Consider the following 12,790-nt stretch of genomic DNA (forward strand, 5'->3'; position numbering starts at 1 on the left):
TAGGAAAAGGGAAACCAGACCGTGGTAGCAAAAGGATAATCCTTTGTTCTCCATTCCACCATAAAAAAAGATGAATCGAAAATTAAAAATAGCACAATCCCCTAGGTTAGCTGCAGTTGTTTGCGCTACGATCCTGTTCTCGAGCCTCTCAATTGGAGAGCTACGCGACAATAAAATCAGCTTTGTGTGTCGACCAAAAAGGGTGTAAAATTGAAGAAAGGCTTTTGATGAGATCATACTGACATCTAGAGTTCATTTTTTGCCATGACTCCTACTTGTGGACAAAATAATATTACCCACTGTGAGGATTTCAAGGAAGTGTTTGCATCATTGCTCATTTACCAAGGATTATTTTTAGTGAACATTAAATAAATGAATAATAATATGAATACAAAGGTTTTAAAAGTAATTTAAAATTGCCAACTGTGAAAATGAGATAAATATCTTCTAATAAGAAAGAAGTTGTAAAAATAAAAAGTTGGAGTTTCAAAGAGAGGGACAGGGGTTAGCAAAAATAAAATCTCAGCACCATGGACTGAGAAAGAATCATCAACAACAAAATAAACCTCAAAGTGCACATGAAACCACCTTAAAGCAAATACTGTAAGACTTTTTAAACTCGTTAGCCACCTGTCCTCAAAACTGCCACAAAAAAAAATCAGCTTGGACATAAATGTCAAATATTTTCTATCTGAAATAAAAAAAAACGTTCCCACTTTAACATCTTCAGCACAATTACTGAATATGATTTTCAAAATATCCAACAACAGCGCTCACCACAAAAACTTTACTTGAAATCAAACACGCACCACAAGAAGTTTATACACACATTTCTTGCTCTAGTAGGAGAGAAAAACATGCACCGTAGGCCCCAAGGTAAAAGTTGGTGAAAGTGGCTGGCCAACACAAGAAAGCTTTAATAAAAATTGAAACATGCAGAAGAAAATGTCTTCATGTTTGGAATAGATGACGAAATTAAAAATCCAATTTATTAGGATGGGCAGCACGGCAGCGCAGTGGTTAGCGCATGTGCGGCACAGTTCATGTCTTGGGAACCTCCTGCGTGGGTTCAAATCCAGCTCCACACTTCCTGTGCGGAGTTTGTATGTTCTCCCCGTGCATGCGTGGGTTTCCTCCGGGCACTCCGGTTTCCTCCCACATTCCAAAAACATGCATTTCAGGTGAATTGGTCGGTCCAAATTGTCCCTAGGTGTAAATAAGCGAGTGAGTTGTCTGTCCCCGTGTGCCCTGCGATTGGCTGGCAACCAGTTCAGGGTGTCCCCTGCCCACTGCCCGATGATTGCTGGGATGGGCTCCAGCACCCCGCGACCCTACTGAGGATAAGCGGTGTAGATAATGAGATGAGATGAGATGAGATGAAATTTATTAGGATTATTTATTATTTATAATTTATTATTACAATTTATTTATTATAACAATTTATTATTAATGCAATTTATTATCCAATTTAGTAGGCTTATTTTGAGAAGGATTGTAATAGTGTATGAATATATGTAAAATGCAATTATTTCCCTAACCATGTGGGAATAGCTTTGACCTAAAAAATAAATCCCATAGTTTAGTAGCTGCTCAAAAGTATATGGACGTCCTGTGTGCAATTATGATTCATTTTTATTGTGGACTTTCAAGTTGTCTTCGAGTCTAATTCCATTTATTTTCTTATAAATTATATGGGGAAAAAGATTAAATTAAAAAAGTAAAAAGCCACATTTCTTATCCTGCAGCTAGATAGAAATGTAGTAATGTTTTGAAAAATGTAGTATTCAAAAGCAGGATTTTTCATATGACATGTTTTGCATTATATTTTTTTTTTGTCTCATTTTTTCATTGTTTTACTGATGGAAATAAAAATAATACGACACACATTGAAGACTCAAAGTATTTCTTTGGCATGACCATCCCAATGAACTATGCGTTCGAGTGCTGTGCATTATACTTTCATTTTAATTTTCTAAATGATATGGCTGACACACATAATAAAACAATCCTAAGAAAACTATGTAACCTCATTTGCAAGTAAGCTTACAAGGCAGTTGAACTAAAATTATTTGAAGTTTGCATACATTGATGGATGTAATTATTTACTCATATTCAGAGTCAAATATACTGTACCCAATCAAATGTCAAACATCGTCAAATTTGAGTTAAATTCCATTTTGAAAAGGAAAGAAAAGGTCAACACTTTAAAAACAAGACTGATGACAACTTCGTCATGTAAGAAACAAAAATATCCCACAATGATCACTCATTTAGATATGAATATTTGTAAAACGTTGTCCCTACAACAACAAATTTGCTTCTATACAAATATGCAAATATTCCTTTACTTTGAACTGGACTGAAAAATAATCTATTTAATGTGTTGGCAAGGTAAGGTGCCTACCTCCAAAGGGTCAAATGATTCGTGAAGGTCATCTGCATAGTCACTTGCACTTTTCTTCAGCGTCTGGTCAGCTGGAAGCGTGTTATCGTTAAAGGAGGACACAAACTTGAAGTCACTGGTTCTGGAGCCCGTCGTCAAGTAGGTGTCATAGTTGTAGGCGCTGCGTAAAGTTCCAGTGCCGTCCACGTCGGCATAATTGGGAGGAAGATATGCGCTGGGGATGGCAACGGCGCCGTCAAACAAGAGTCTGGGCTTCCTCCTGCGATATATCCTGACAGCCAGAACTACCACAATGAAGGTGAGGAATAAGGTAGACACGGACACCAGGGCCACCATCAGGTAAGAGGTCAGCTTAGAGTTTTTGTCCTCGTAAGAAACGTCCTTCAGTTCTGGCACCTCAGCCAAGTTATCAGAAATTAGTAAATACATAGAGCAGGTGGCGGACAGGGGGGGCTGTCCGTTATCTTTCACCGCCACCATGAGGTTCTGTTTCATGCTGTCTGACTGGGAAAGGTCCCGCTGGGTTCTGATTTCGCCGCTGTGGAGGTCAATGCTGAAAAGTCCCGGATCCGTGGACTTGATGATGTGATAAGACAGCCAGGCGTTCTGTCCCGAGTCAGCATCTACCGCGATGACTTTGGACACCAGCGAGCCTCCGTGTGCAGCTTTGGGGACCAGCTCGGTCATGAAGGAGTTTCCCTCTACGGCGGGGTACAAGATTTGAGGCCGGTTGTCATTCACATCCCACACAAACACGCTGACACTAACGTTGCTGCTCAGGGGAGGAGAACCATTGTCTCGGGCCACCACCTGGACTTGGAAGCTCCTCAAATGTTCATAATCAAAGGACCTGAAGCCGTGGATGGCCCCCGTGTCTCTGTCGATGGACACGTAGGAGGACACTGGGAAGCCGTTCACGTTGGAAGGTACCAAGGAATACATGACGGTGCCGTTCTGTCTCCAGTCGGGGTCTCGAGCGCTCACAGAGCACAAAGTAGAGCCAACTTTGTTGTTTTCACTCACATATGCACTATAGGACTGTTCCTCAAACACGGGGGGGTTGTCATTGATGTCGCCCACAGTCAGGTGGACACTTTTGGAGGAGGACAGTGGAGGGGAGCCCTCATCGGTGGCGCTGATGGTGATGTTGTAATCTGACACTAGTTCACGGTCCAATTGTCCAGTACTGACCAAAGAATAATAGTTTTTAATAGAAGGAACCAACTTAAAGGGGAACATTTCTTGAATGGAGCAGCGGACAAGTCCATTCTGTTCAGCGTCTCTATCCTGCACATTAACAATGCCCACCTCAGTGCCAGGCGGCACATTCTCAGGTATCGGATTGAGTAAAGATTCTAGATGAATTAACGGAGCATTGTCGTTCACATCTTTAACAGAAATCATAACTTTGGCATAAGTTGACATCCCAAGTCCATCTTTAGCTTTTACTCGTACTTCATATGATGTACTTAATTCATAATCAACATTGCCAAATACATTAATGAATCCAGCTTTACGGTCAATGCTGAATAACTTTTTGACATCCTCTGTTACATGACCAAAATCATAACTGACATCTCCATTCACTCCTTCATCAGCATCCGTAGCACTAACCTGAATCACTACTGTACCAGGAGGAGAGTTTTCAAGAAGGTTAGCTTTATAAACGGCCTTGGTGAACACTGGGGCGTTGTCGTTAGCATCTAGCACTGTGACGTGGATGACGACTGTGCCTGATTTCTGATGAGATCCTCCATCCAATGCGGTGAGAAGTAAATTCATCTCACTTTGCTTTTCACGGTCTAGTTCTTTCTCAAGAACCAACTCTAATGTGTTACCACTGACAGACAACAGAAAATTATCGTTTTTTTTTAAGGATGTACTGCTGCACTGAATTTTGTCCTATATCGGAATCATGTGCCTCTTCTATTACAAAGCGAGCTCCTTTGTCAGCTGACTCCTGTATCTCAAAATTAATTAAGTCATCATTAAATATGGGTGCATTATCATTTACATCCTGAATGTGCAGATTAATTCTATGAAGCTCCAGCGGATTTTGCAGCACGACCTCATGTTTGAGGATGCATGACGCCTTATCACCACAAAGACCTTCCCTGTCAATCCTGTCGGCCACAATCAGATCTCCGGTCCTCATATTCAGATCACAAAACCGTTTTCCACTCCCGTCCACGTCAATGCGCGCTTTCCTGCCGGCCATTTCGCTTGCCTCCATTCCAATCTCCTTTGCTAAATTCCCAATCACCGATCCTCGTTTCATCTCCTCGGGAAAGGAAAAGCTCACGTCTCCATAGGTGGAATGAAACAAAAGGAGGAGGAAATAAAATGTGCGCCCTCGAAACGAGTCCCACGTTGATGCCATCAGCAAAACAACCCGTTCTTATATTATCAGTTAAAACAACAAACCAATGACAAACTCAATTTTTCACGTAGCAAGAACGATTTGGTGCAATTCACCGTGCAGCCAAAATGCATCTGCGTGGCCAAAACTGTGTTCCACAAAAGAGAGAAAGACTTATCCTTTTAAGATTAGTCTATACTGCCATCCTGAGTTGCTTTGGATCATTACACTCCCACAAAAATGAATCAGAAACACCGCAATTAAAAAAATATCGGTAATAAGATTTAAAAGACTTTGTGTTATTACAAAAATATCTAACATATGGGAAATCAATTATCTTGAATAAGGAAATTGAGCTAAATTCCATCAGGTAGGCTTAGCTCTAACGACCGTTTAATTGGATTGTTTTTACGTTAGATATTATCAACATCAGCCAACACACACACCAAAAAAATAAAAATAACTATCTCAATACTTCATATTCACTAAAATTACAAAAAATACAGCTTGAACGTCATTTTTTTGCCTGTCCTGAGTCTTCATTTTAATACGTCAAATTCGGCGCGCCCCCTCAAGAGTTTAAAGGACGATTTGTCAACGAGCTGTCATCAAAAAAAGTTTCAAAAAACGTAACACTATCCTTATAAGAGCTCACTAGGACTCACACAAGAATTGAACGTCCACCTACACCGTGAGTTTAGAAAAAGATTAGGTCAGTTAAATGATAAGAAAAATTAAGTTATTATTAGCTCAAAAGAGTGTAAAAAAATTGTGATTCATGTAATGCAAGGTACATGTTTTTTAGTATATTTGTGCAACATCCACTTTCCTCTCTCGTTTCCTGAAATTAAAACGATCATATTTCTTTACTCAAAAAACACGATATACTTTTTCAGAGATGCCCTTGAACGCATTTTCTGTCCTGACAAATGAGCACAAGAAGTATTGCAGATGTTTTGACAAATCGGCGTACAACAAAAAAACATGGACACGCCCACATGCACACAAAAAAACGTTTATGCCCTCAACGTGACGAAACCTCTTCTCATCTCATTATCTGCACCGCTTATCCTCAGTAGGGTAGCGGGGGTGCTGGAGCCCATCCCAGCAATCATCGGGCAGTGGGCAGGGGACACCCTGAACTGGTTGCCAGCCAATTGCAGGGCACACAGGGACAGACAACTCGCTCGCTCATTCACACCTAGGGAGAATTTGGACCGGCCAATCCACTTGAAATGCATGTCTTTGGAATGTGGGAGGAAACCGGAGTGCCCGGAGGAAACCCACGCAAGCACGGGGAGAAGATACAAACTCCACACAGGTAGGCTGGTAGCTGGATTTGAACCCACACAGGAGGTTCCCAAGACCTTAGAACTGTGCCGCACACGCGCTAACCACTGCTCCGCCGTGCTGCACGTGACGAAACAATGTTGAATAATATGACAAAACATTATATGGATAAAAGTTTGGAAAGCATTCGTATCTCATCGTGTTGAAGCTCAACAAAGACAAATTATGACAAGCTATTTCTTCAGTAATGAATATATCAGGGATCGAGAAACCTTTTTAAAGCTAAGAGCTACTTTTTGTTTCTAATTAGCGCAAAGGACAACCAGTTTGATTTAAATTTCTAAAATGACTTACTGTGTTCTTACTATATAATTACCAAGTTTAATATTGGACATAGGGTTAAATAGACTCAGTAAACAACCCAAACATAATTTTACTAGAAAATCCCAATGAACCAGCACTGGTGAGCTATTTTCAGAAGAGGTCTGTGGACACCCTGACTGTCGTTAGCAGCCGTATTGGAGACCCCTGGGATAAATAGTTAGAGGCTATTCAAAAAACAATTAAAAGGTGATACAGGCTATAGTTTGGTAATAGAAATTATTCAAGTTGAGTAATGACGGAAAAAAGGCACAAATAACCGCAGAGTAGTTGGTTGTCGGGGAACATTTCAATTAGCAAATTTGTGAGATGGGTTGACGATAACTAATGTAACCTAAAAGTCTTAGACAAAATCTTCTATTCTTTGTAGTGAAAGTTTTGACAAAAACATTTTGCACGAGTCACCACAGGAAACAATTCGTTTCCTTGCACCAAAACATATACAGAAAGAGTGCCTCTTGCTCATACCTCAGGGGAACTTCCAGCATCTCCAAACATTTCATCAAAGTCTGATGGACTTTTCTTCATAGTTTGTGCAGCTGGCAGCGTGTTATCGTTGTAAGAAGACACAAATTTGAAGTCACTTGTCCTGGAGCCCGTCGTCAAATAGGTGTCATAGTTGTAGGCACTGCGTAAAGTTCCAGCGCCGTCCACGTCGGCATAATTGGGAGGCAGATACGTGCTGGGAATGGCAACAGCACCATCAAACAACAGTCTGGGCTTCCTCTTGCGACAGAATCTGACAGCCAGGACCACCACAATGAAGGTGAGGAAGAAGGTGGACACGGACACCAGGGCCACGATCAGGTAAGAGGTCAGCTTGGAGTTCTTTTCCTCATAAAAAACATCCTTCAGTTCCGGCACCTCAGCAAAGTTATCAGAAATTAGTAAATACATGGAGCAGGTGGCAGAGAGAGGGGGCTGTCCGTTATCTTTCACCACCACCATCAGGTTCTGTTTCATGCTGTCTGACTGGGAAATGTCCCTCTGGGTCCTGATCTCGCCGCTGTGGAGGCCGATGCTGAAAAGTCCCGGATCTATGGACTTGACGATATGATAGGACAGCCAGGCATTCTGTCCCGAGTCAGCGTCCACAGCAATGACTTTGGAAACCAGCGAGCCTCCAGGTGCAACTTTGGGGACCAGCTCGGTGATGAAGGCGTTTCCTTCCGTGGCAGGGTACAAAATTTGAGGCCGGTTGTCATTTATATCCCACACAAACACGTTGACACTAACGTTGCTGCTAAGCGGAGGAGAACCATTGTCTCGGGCCACCACCTGGACTTGGAAGCTTCTCAAATGTTCATAATCAAAGGACCTGACGGCATGGATGGCCCCCGTGTCTCTGTCAACGGACACGTAGGAGGATACTGGGAAGCCGTTCACGTTGGAAGATACCAAGGAATAAATGACGGTGCCGTTCTGTCTCCAGTCGGGGTCTCGAGCGCTCACAGAGCACAAAGTAGAGCCAACTTTGTTGTTTTCGCTCACATATGCACTATAGGACTGTTCTTCAAACACAGGGGGGTTGTCATTGATGTCGCCCACAGTCAGGTGGACACTTTTGGAGGCGGACAGTGGAGGGGAGCCCTCATCGGTGGCGCTGATGGTGATGTTGTAATCTGACACTAGTTCACGGTCCAATTGTCCAGTACTGACCAAAGAATAATAGTTTTTAATAGAAGGAACCAACTTAAAGGGGAACATTTCTTGAATGGAGCAGCGGACAAGTCCATTCTGTTGAGCGTCTCTGTCCTGCACATTAACAATGCCCACCTCAGTGCCAGGCGGCACATTCTCAGGTATCGGATTAAGTAGAGATTCTAGATGAATTAACGGAGCATTGTCGTTCACATCTTTAACAGTAATCATAACTTTGGCATAAGTTGACAACCCAAGTCCATCTTTAGCTTTTACTCGTACTTCATATGATGTACTTAATTCATAATCAACATTGCCAAATACATTAATGAATCCAGCTTTACGGTCAATGTTGAATAACTTTTTCACATCCTCTGTTACATGACCAAAATCATAACTGACATCTCCATTCACTCCTTCATCAGCATCCGTAGCACTAACCTGAATTACTACTGTACCAGGAGGAGAGTTTTCAAGAAGGTTAGCTTTATAGACAGCCTTAGTGAACACTGGGGCGTTGTCGTTAGCATCGAGCACTGTGACGTGGATGACGACCGTGCCTGATTTTTGATGAGATCCGCCATCTAATGCTGTGAGAAGCAAATTCATCTCACTTTGCTTTTCACGGTCAAGTTCTTTCTCAAGAACCAACTCTAATGTGTTACCACTGACAGACAAAAGAAAATTATCATTTTTTTTAAGGATGTACTGCTGCACTGAATTCTGTCCTATATCGGCATCACGTGCCTCTTCTATTACAAAGCGAGCTCCTTTGACAGCTGACTCCTGTATCTCAAAATCAATTAAGTCATCATTAAATATAGGTGCATTATCATTTACATCTTGAATATGCAGATTAATTCTATGAAGCTCCAGTGGATTTTGTAGCACGACCTCATGTTTGAGGATGCATGACGCCTTATCACCACAAAGCCCTTCCCTGTCAATCCGGTCGGCCACAATCAGATCGCCGTTCCTCACATTCAGATCACAAAAACGTTTCCCACTTCCGTCTGCGTCAATGCGCGCTTTCCTGCCGGCCATTGCGCTCGCCTCCATTCCAATTTCCTTTGCTAAATTCCCAATCACCGATCCTCGTTTCATCTCCTCGGGAAAGGAAAAGCTGACGTCTCCATAGATGGAATGAAACAAAAGGAGGAGGAAATAAAATGTGTGCCCTTGAAACGGGTTCCACGTTGATGCCATCAGCAAAACGATCCGTTCTTATATTATCAGTTAAAACAACAAACTTATGAAAAACTCAATTTTTCACGCAACAGGAACAATTTGATGCAATTCACCGTGCAGCCAAAATGCATCTGCGTGGCCAAAACCGTTTTCCACAAAAGACAGAAAGACATATCCTTTTAAGATTAGTCTATACTGCCATCTTGAGTTGCTTCGAATCATTACACTTCCACAAAATGAATCAAAAGCACCACAATTGAAAAATATCGGTAATAAGATTTAAAGGACTGTGTGTGATTACAAAGAAACTAAAACATTGGAAATCAATTATTTTGAATAAGAAAGTTGAGCTAAATTCCATGAGGCAGTCTTGTAAACCTCCGATCTCTAACGACCGTTTAATTTGATTGTTTTTACGTTTGATATTATCAACATCAGGCATAACATGCGCCAAAAAAAATGCAAAATGACTAAATAGCTTAATACTTAATATTCACTAAAATTATAAAAAATACAGCTTGAACGTCAATTATTTGCCTGTCCCGAGTCTTCACTTTAATAGGCCAAATTCGCCACGCCCCCTAAGGAGTTAAAACGACAATTTGTCAAATAGCTGTCATCAAAAAATGTTTCAAAAAGCGAGACAGTGACACTACCCTTATAAAAGCTCACCAAGATGCACACGAGAATTGAACTTCCAACAAAACAGTGTGTTTAGAAAAGGTTAGGTCAGTAAAACGATAAGAACAATTAAATTATTCTTGGCTCAAAAGTGAGTTCATAGTTTTGTGATTAGTGTAATGTAAGGTACATGTTTTTTAGTCTTATTGTGCAACATCGCCTTTCCTCTACAATTTCCTGAAATTAAAACAATCGCAATTCTTTACTCGAAAAACACTATATACTTTTTCCGAGACGGCCATGAACGCATCTTCTGTCCTGACAATTTGGCACCAGAAGTATTGGAGATTTTTTTGACAAATCAGCGTGTAGCCAAACAACATGGATACGCGCACATGCACACAAAATAAGTTAATGCCCTGAACCTGACTAAACAATCCTCAATGATATGACCAAACATTATCTGGATAAAACTTTGGAAGACATTCTTACCTCATCTTGAGAAATCTCATTAAAAGGCAAATTATGACAAGCTATTTATTACCTAATGAATAGATCAGGGGTCTGAAACATTTTTCAAGCTAGGAGCTACTTTTTGTTACGAATTAGCACAAAGGACAACCAATTTGATATATATTTCTAAAATGACTTACTGTGTTCTTACTAAATCATCACCAAGCTAAATATTTGGATGACGGGTTAAATAGACTCAGTAAACAACCCAAAAATTCATCCATCTATCCATCCATTATCTGCACCGCTTATCCTCAGTAGGGTTGCAGGGGTGCTGGAGCCCATCCCAGCTATCTTCGGGCAGTGGGCAGGGGACATCCCCGAACTGGTTGCCAGCCAGTCGCAGGGCACAAAGAGAAAGACAATTGACTTGCTCATTCACACCGAGGGACAATTTGGACCAGCCAATTAACATGACATGCATGGTTTTGGAATGTGGGAGGAAACCCACGCAAGCACGGGGAGCCTAAAACTTCATTTTACTAGAAAATCATAATGAACTAGCACTGGTGAGCTATTTTCAGAAGAGGTCTGCGGAAACGCTTACTGTCGTTAGCGGCCACATTGGAGACCCCTGGGATAGACAGTTAGAGGCTATACAAAATACAATAAAAAGGTACTGCAGGCTGCACTACTTTCCGGTCTTCCGATGACCAGACTCAAGAGTCTTCAGCTGGTACAAAATGCTGCAGCGAGGCTTTTAACAAGGACAAAAAAGTACGATCAAATCACCCCAATTTTGGCTAACCTGCATTGGCTCCCTGTTAGCCTAAGATGCGATTTTAAGGTTCTCCTACTACTATACAAAATCATACATGGACTTTCCCCCTCATATCTTTCAGATCTGATCTCCCCCTATGTCCCGGCCCGAAGCTTTCGTTCCGAGAGCGCCGGTCTCCTGGTGATCCCAAGAGCCAAGAAGTGTTCCGCTGGTTCGAGAGCGTTCTCCATCCGGGCACCGGTGTTGTGGAATGCTCTTACCCCTGAGATCCAATCTGCAAACTCGGTGGAAATGTTTAAATCTAGGCTTAAAACTCATTTCTACTCTATAGCATACGAGTAACCTAAACTTCTTATATGTAATAACTTGTGAAGCCCTTAGAGACTAATGGTGATTAAGGGCTATACAAATAAAAATGACTTGACTTGACTATCTTTTGGCAAAACATATTCTTTAAGTTGAGTAATGACAAAAACAAGGCACAAATAACCAGAGTATTTGGTTGTGTGGGAACGTTTCAATCAGCAGATTTGTAAACTATGTTTACGACAAGTATTATTAGTCATAAATAAAATCTTCTCTTCTCTCTAGTGATATTTTTGCCAAAAACATATTTCCCACCTGTCACTACAGGAAACAATTCCTTCCCTTGCACCAAACATTTACAAAAAGAGTGACTCTTGCTCATACCTCAGGCGAACTTCCAGCATCTCCAAACATTTCATCAAAGTCTAATGGACTTTTCTTCATAGTCTGTTCAGCGGGCAGCGTGTTATCGTTGTAAGAAGACACAAATTTGAAGTCGCTGGTCCTGGAGCCCGTCGTCAAATACGTGTCATAGTTGTAGGCGCTGCGTAAAGTTCCAGTGCCGTCCACGTCGGCATAATTGGGAGGCAGATACGTGCCGGGGATGGCAACAGCACCATCAAACAAGAGTCTTGGCTTCCTCCTGCGACAGAATCTGACAGCCAGAACCACCACAATGAAGGTGAGGAAGAAGGTGGACACGGACACCAGGGCCACGATTAGGTAAGAGGTCAGCTTGGAGCTCTTGTCCTCATAAGAAACATCATTCAGTTCTGGCACCTCAGCCCAGTTATCAGAAATTAGTAAATACATGGAGCAGGTGGCAGAGAGAGGGGGCTGTCCGTTATCTTTCACCACCACCAAAATATTCTGTTTCATGTTGTCTGACTGGGAAAGGTCGCGCTGGGTCCTGATCTCACCGCTGTGAAGGCCAATGCTGAAAAGTCCCGAATCTGTGGACTTGACGATGTGATAGGACAGCCAGGCGTTCTGTCCCGAGTCGGCGTCCACCGCAATGACTTTAGAGACCAGCGAGCCTCCTTGTGCAGCTTTGGGGACCAGCTCAGTCATGAATGAATGGCCTTCCGGGGCGGGGTACAAAATCTGAGGCCGATTGTCATTCACGTCCAACACAAACACACCGATGCTCACATTGCTGCTCAGCGGAGGGGAACCATTGTCTCGAGCCACCACTTGGACTTGAAAGGTCCTAAACTGTTCGTAGTCGAAGGACCTGACGGAGTGGAGGACCCCTGTGTCCCGGTTGACAGACACGTAGGAGGACACAGGGGCACCGTTCACCTCAGAGGGCAGCAAAGAATAAATGACGGTGCCGTTCTGTCTCCAGTCGGGGTCTCGAGCACTT

At 42.2% G+C, this 12,790-nt stretch overlaps 1 protein-coding gene across 14 annotated transcripts in view; it reads right to left on the bottom strand.

Moving 5' to 3' along the window:
- Positions 1-12,790, bottom strand: part of LOC148360213 (protocadherin gamma-A4-like) — a 275,781-nt gene that overhangs the window by 199,120 nt on the left and 63,871 nt on the right. Inside the window, exon 1 of one of the 14 annotated variants that reach the window (XM_088343712.1) lies at positions 6,903-9,370. The exons of the other annotated variants lie outside the window; for them this stretch is intronic. Coding sequence (XP_088199838.1) covers positions 6,903-9,281 — 2,379 coding nt within the window. The 5' untranslated portion in view covers positions 9,282-9,370. Of the gene's footprint in view, positions 1-6,902; positions 9,371-12,790 lie in introns of those variants that run through there. 14 annotated transcript variants of the gene reach the window in all.

This window comes from Urocampus carinirostris, chromosome 9, assembly GCF_059441175.1.
Source record: "Urocampus carinirostris isolate Australia breed hairy pipefish chromosome 9, RoL_Ucar_1.0, whole genome shotgun sequence".
NCBI classification, from domain to species: Eukaryota; Metazoa; Chordata; class Actinopteri; order Syngnathiformes; family Syngnathidae; genus Urocampus; species Urocampus carinirostris.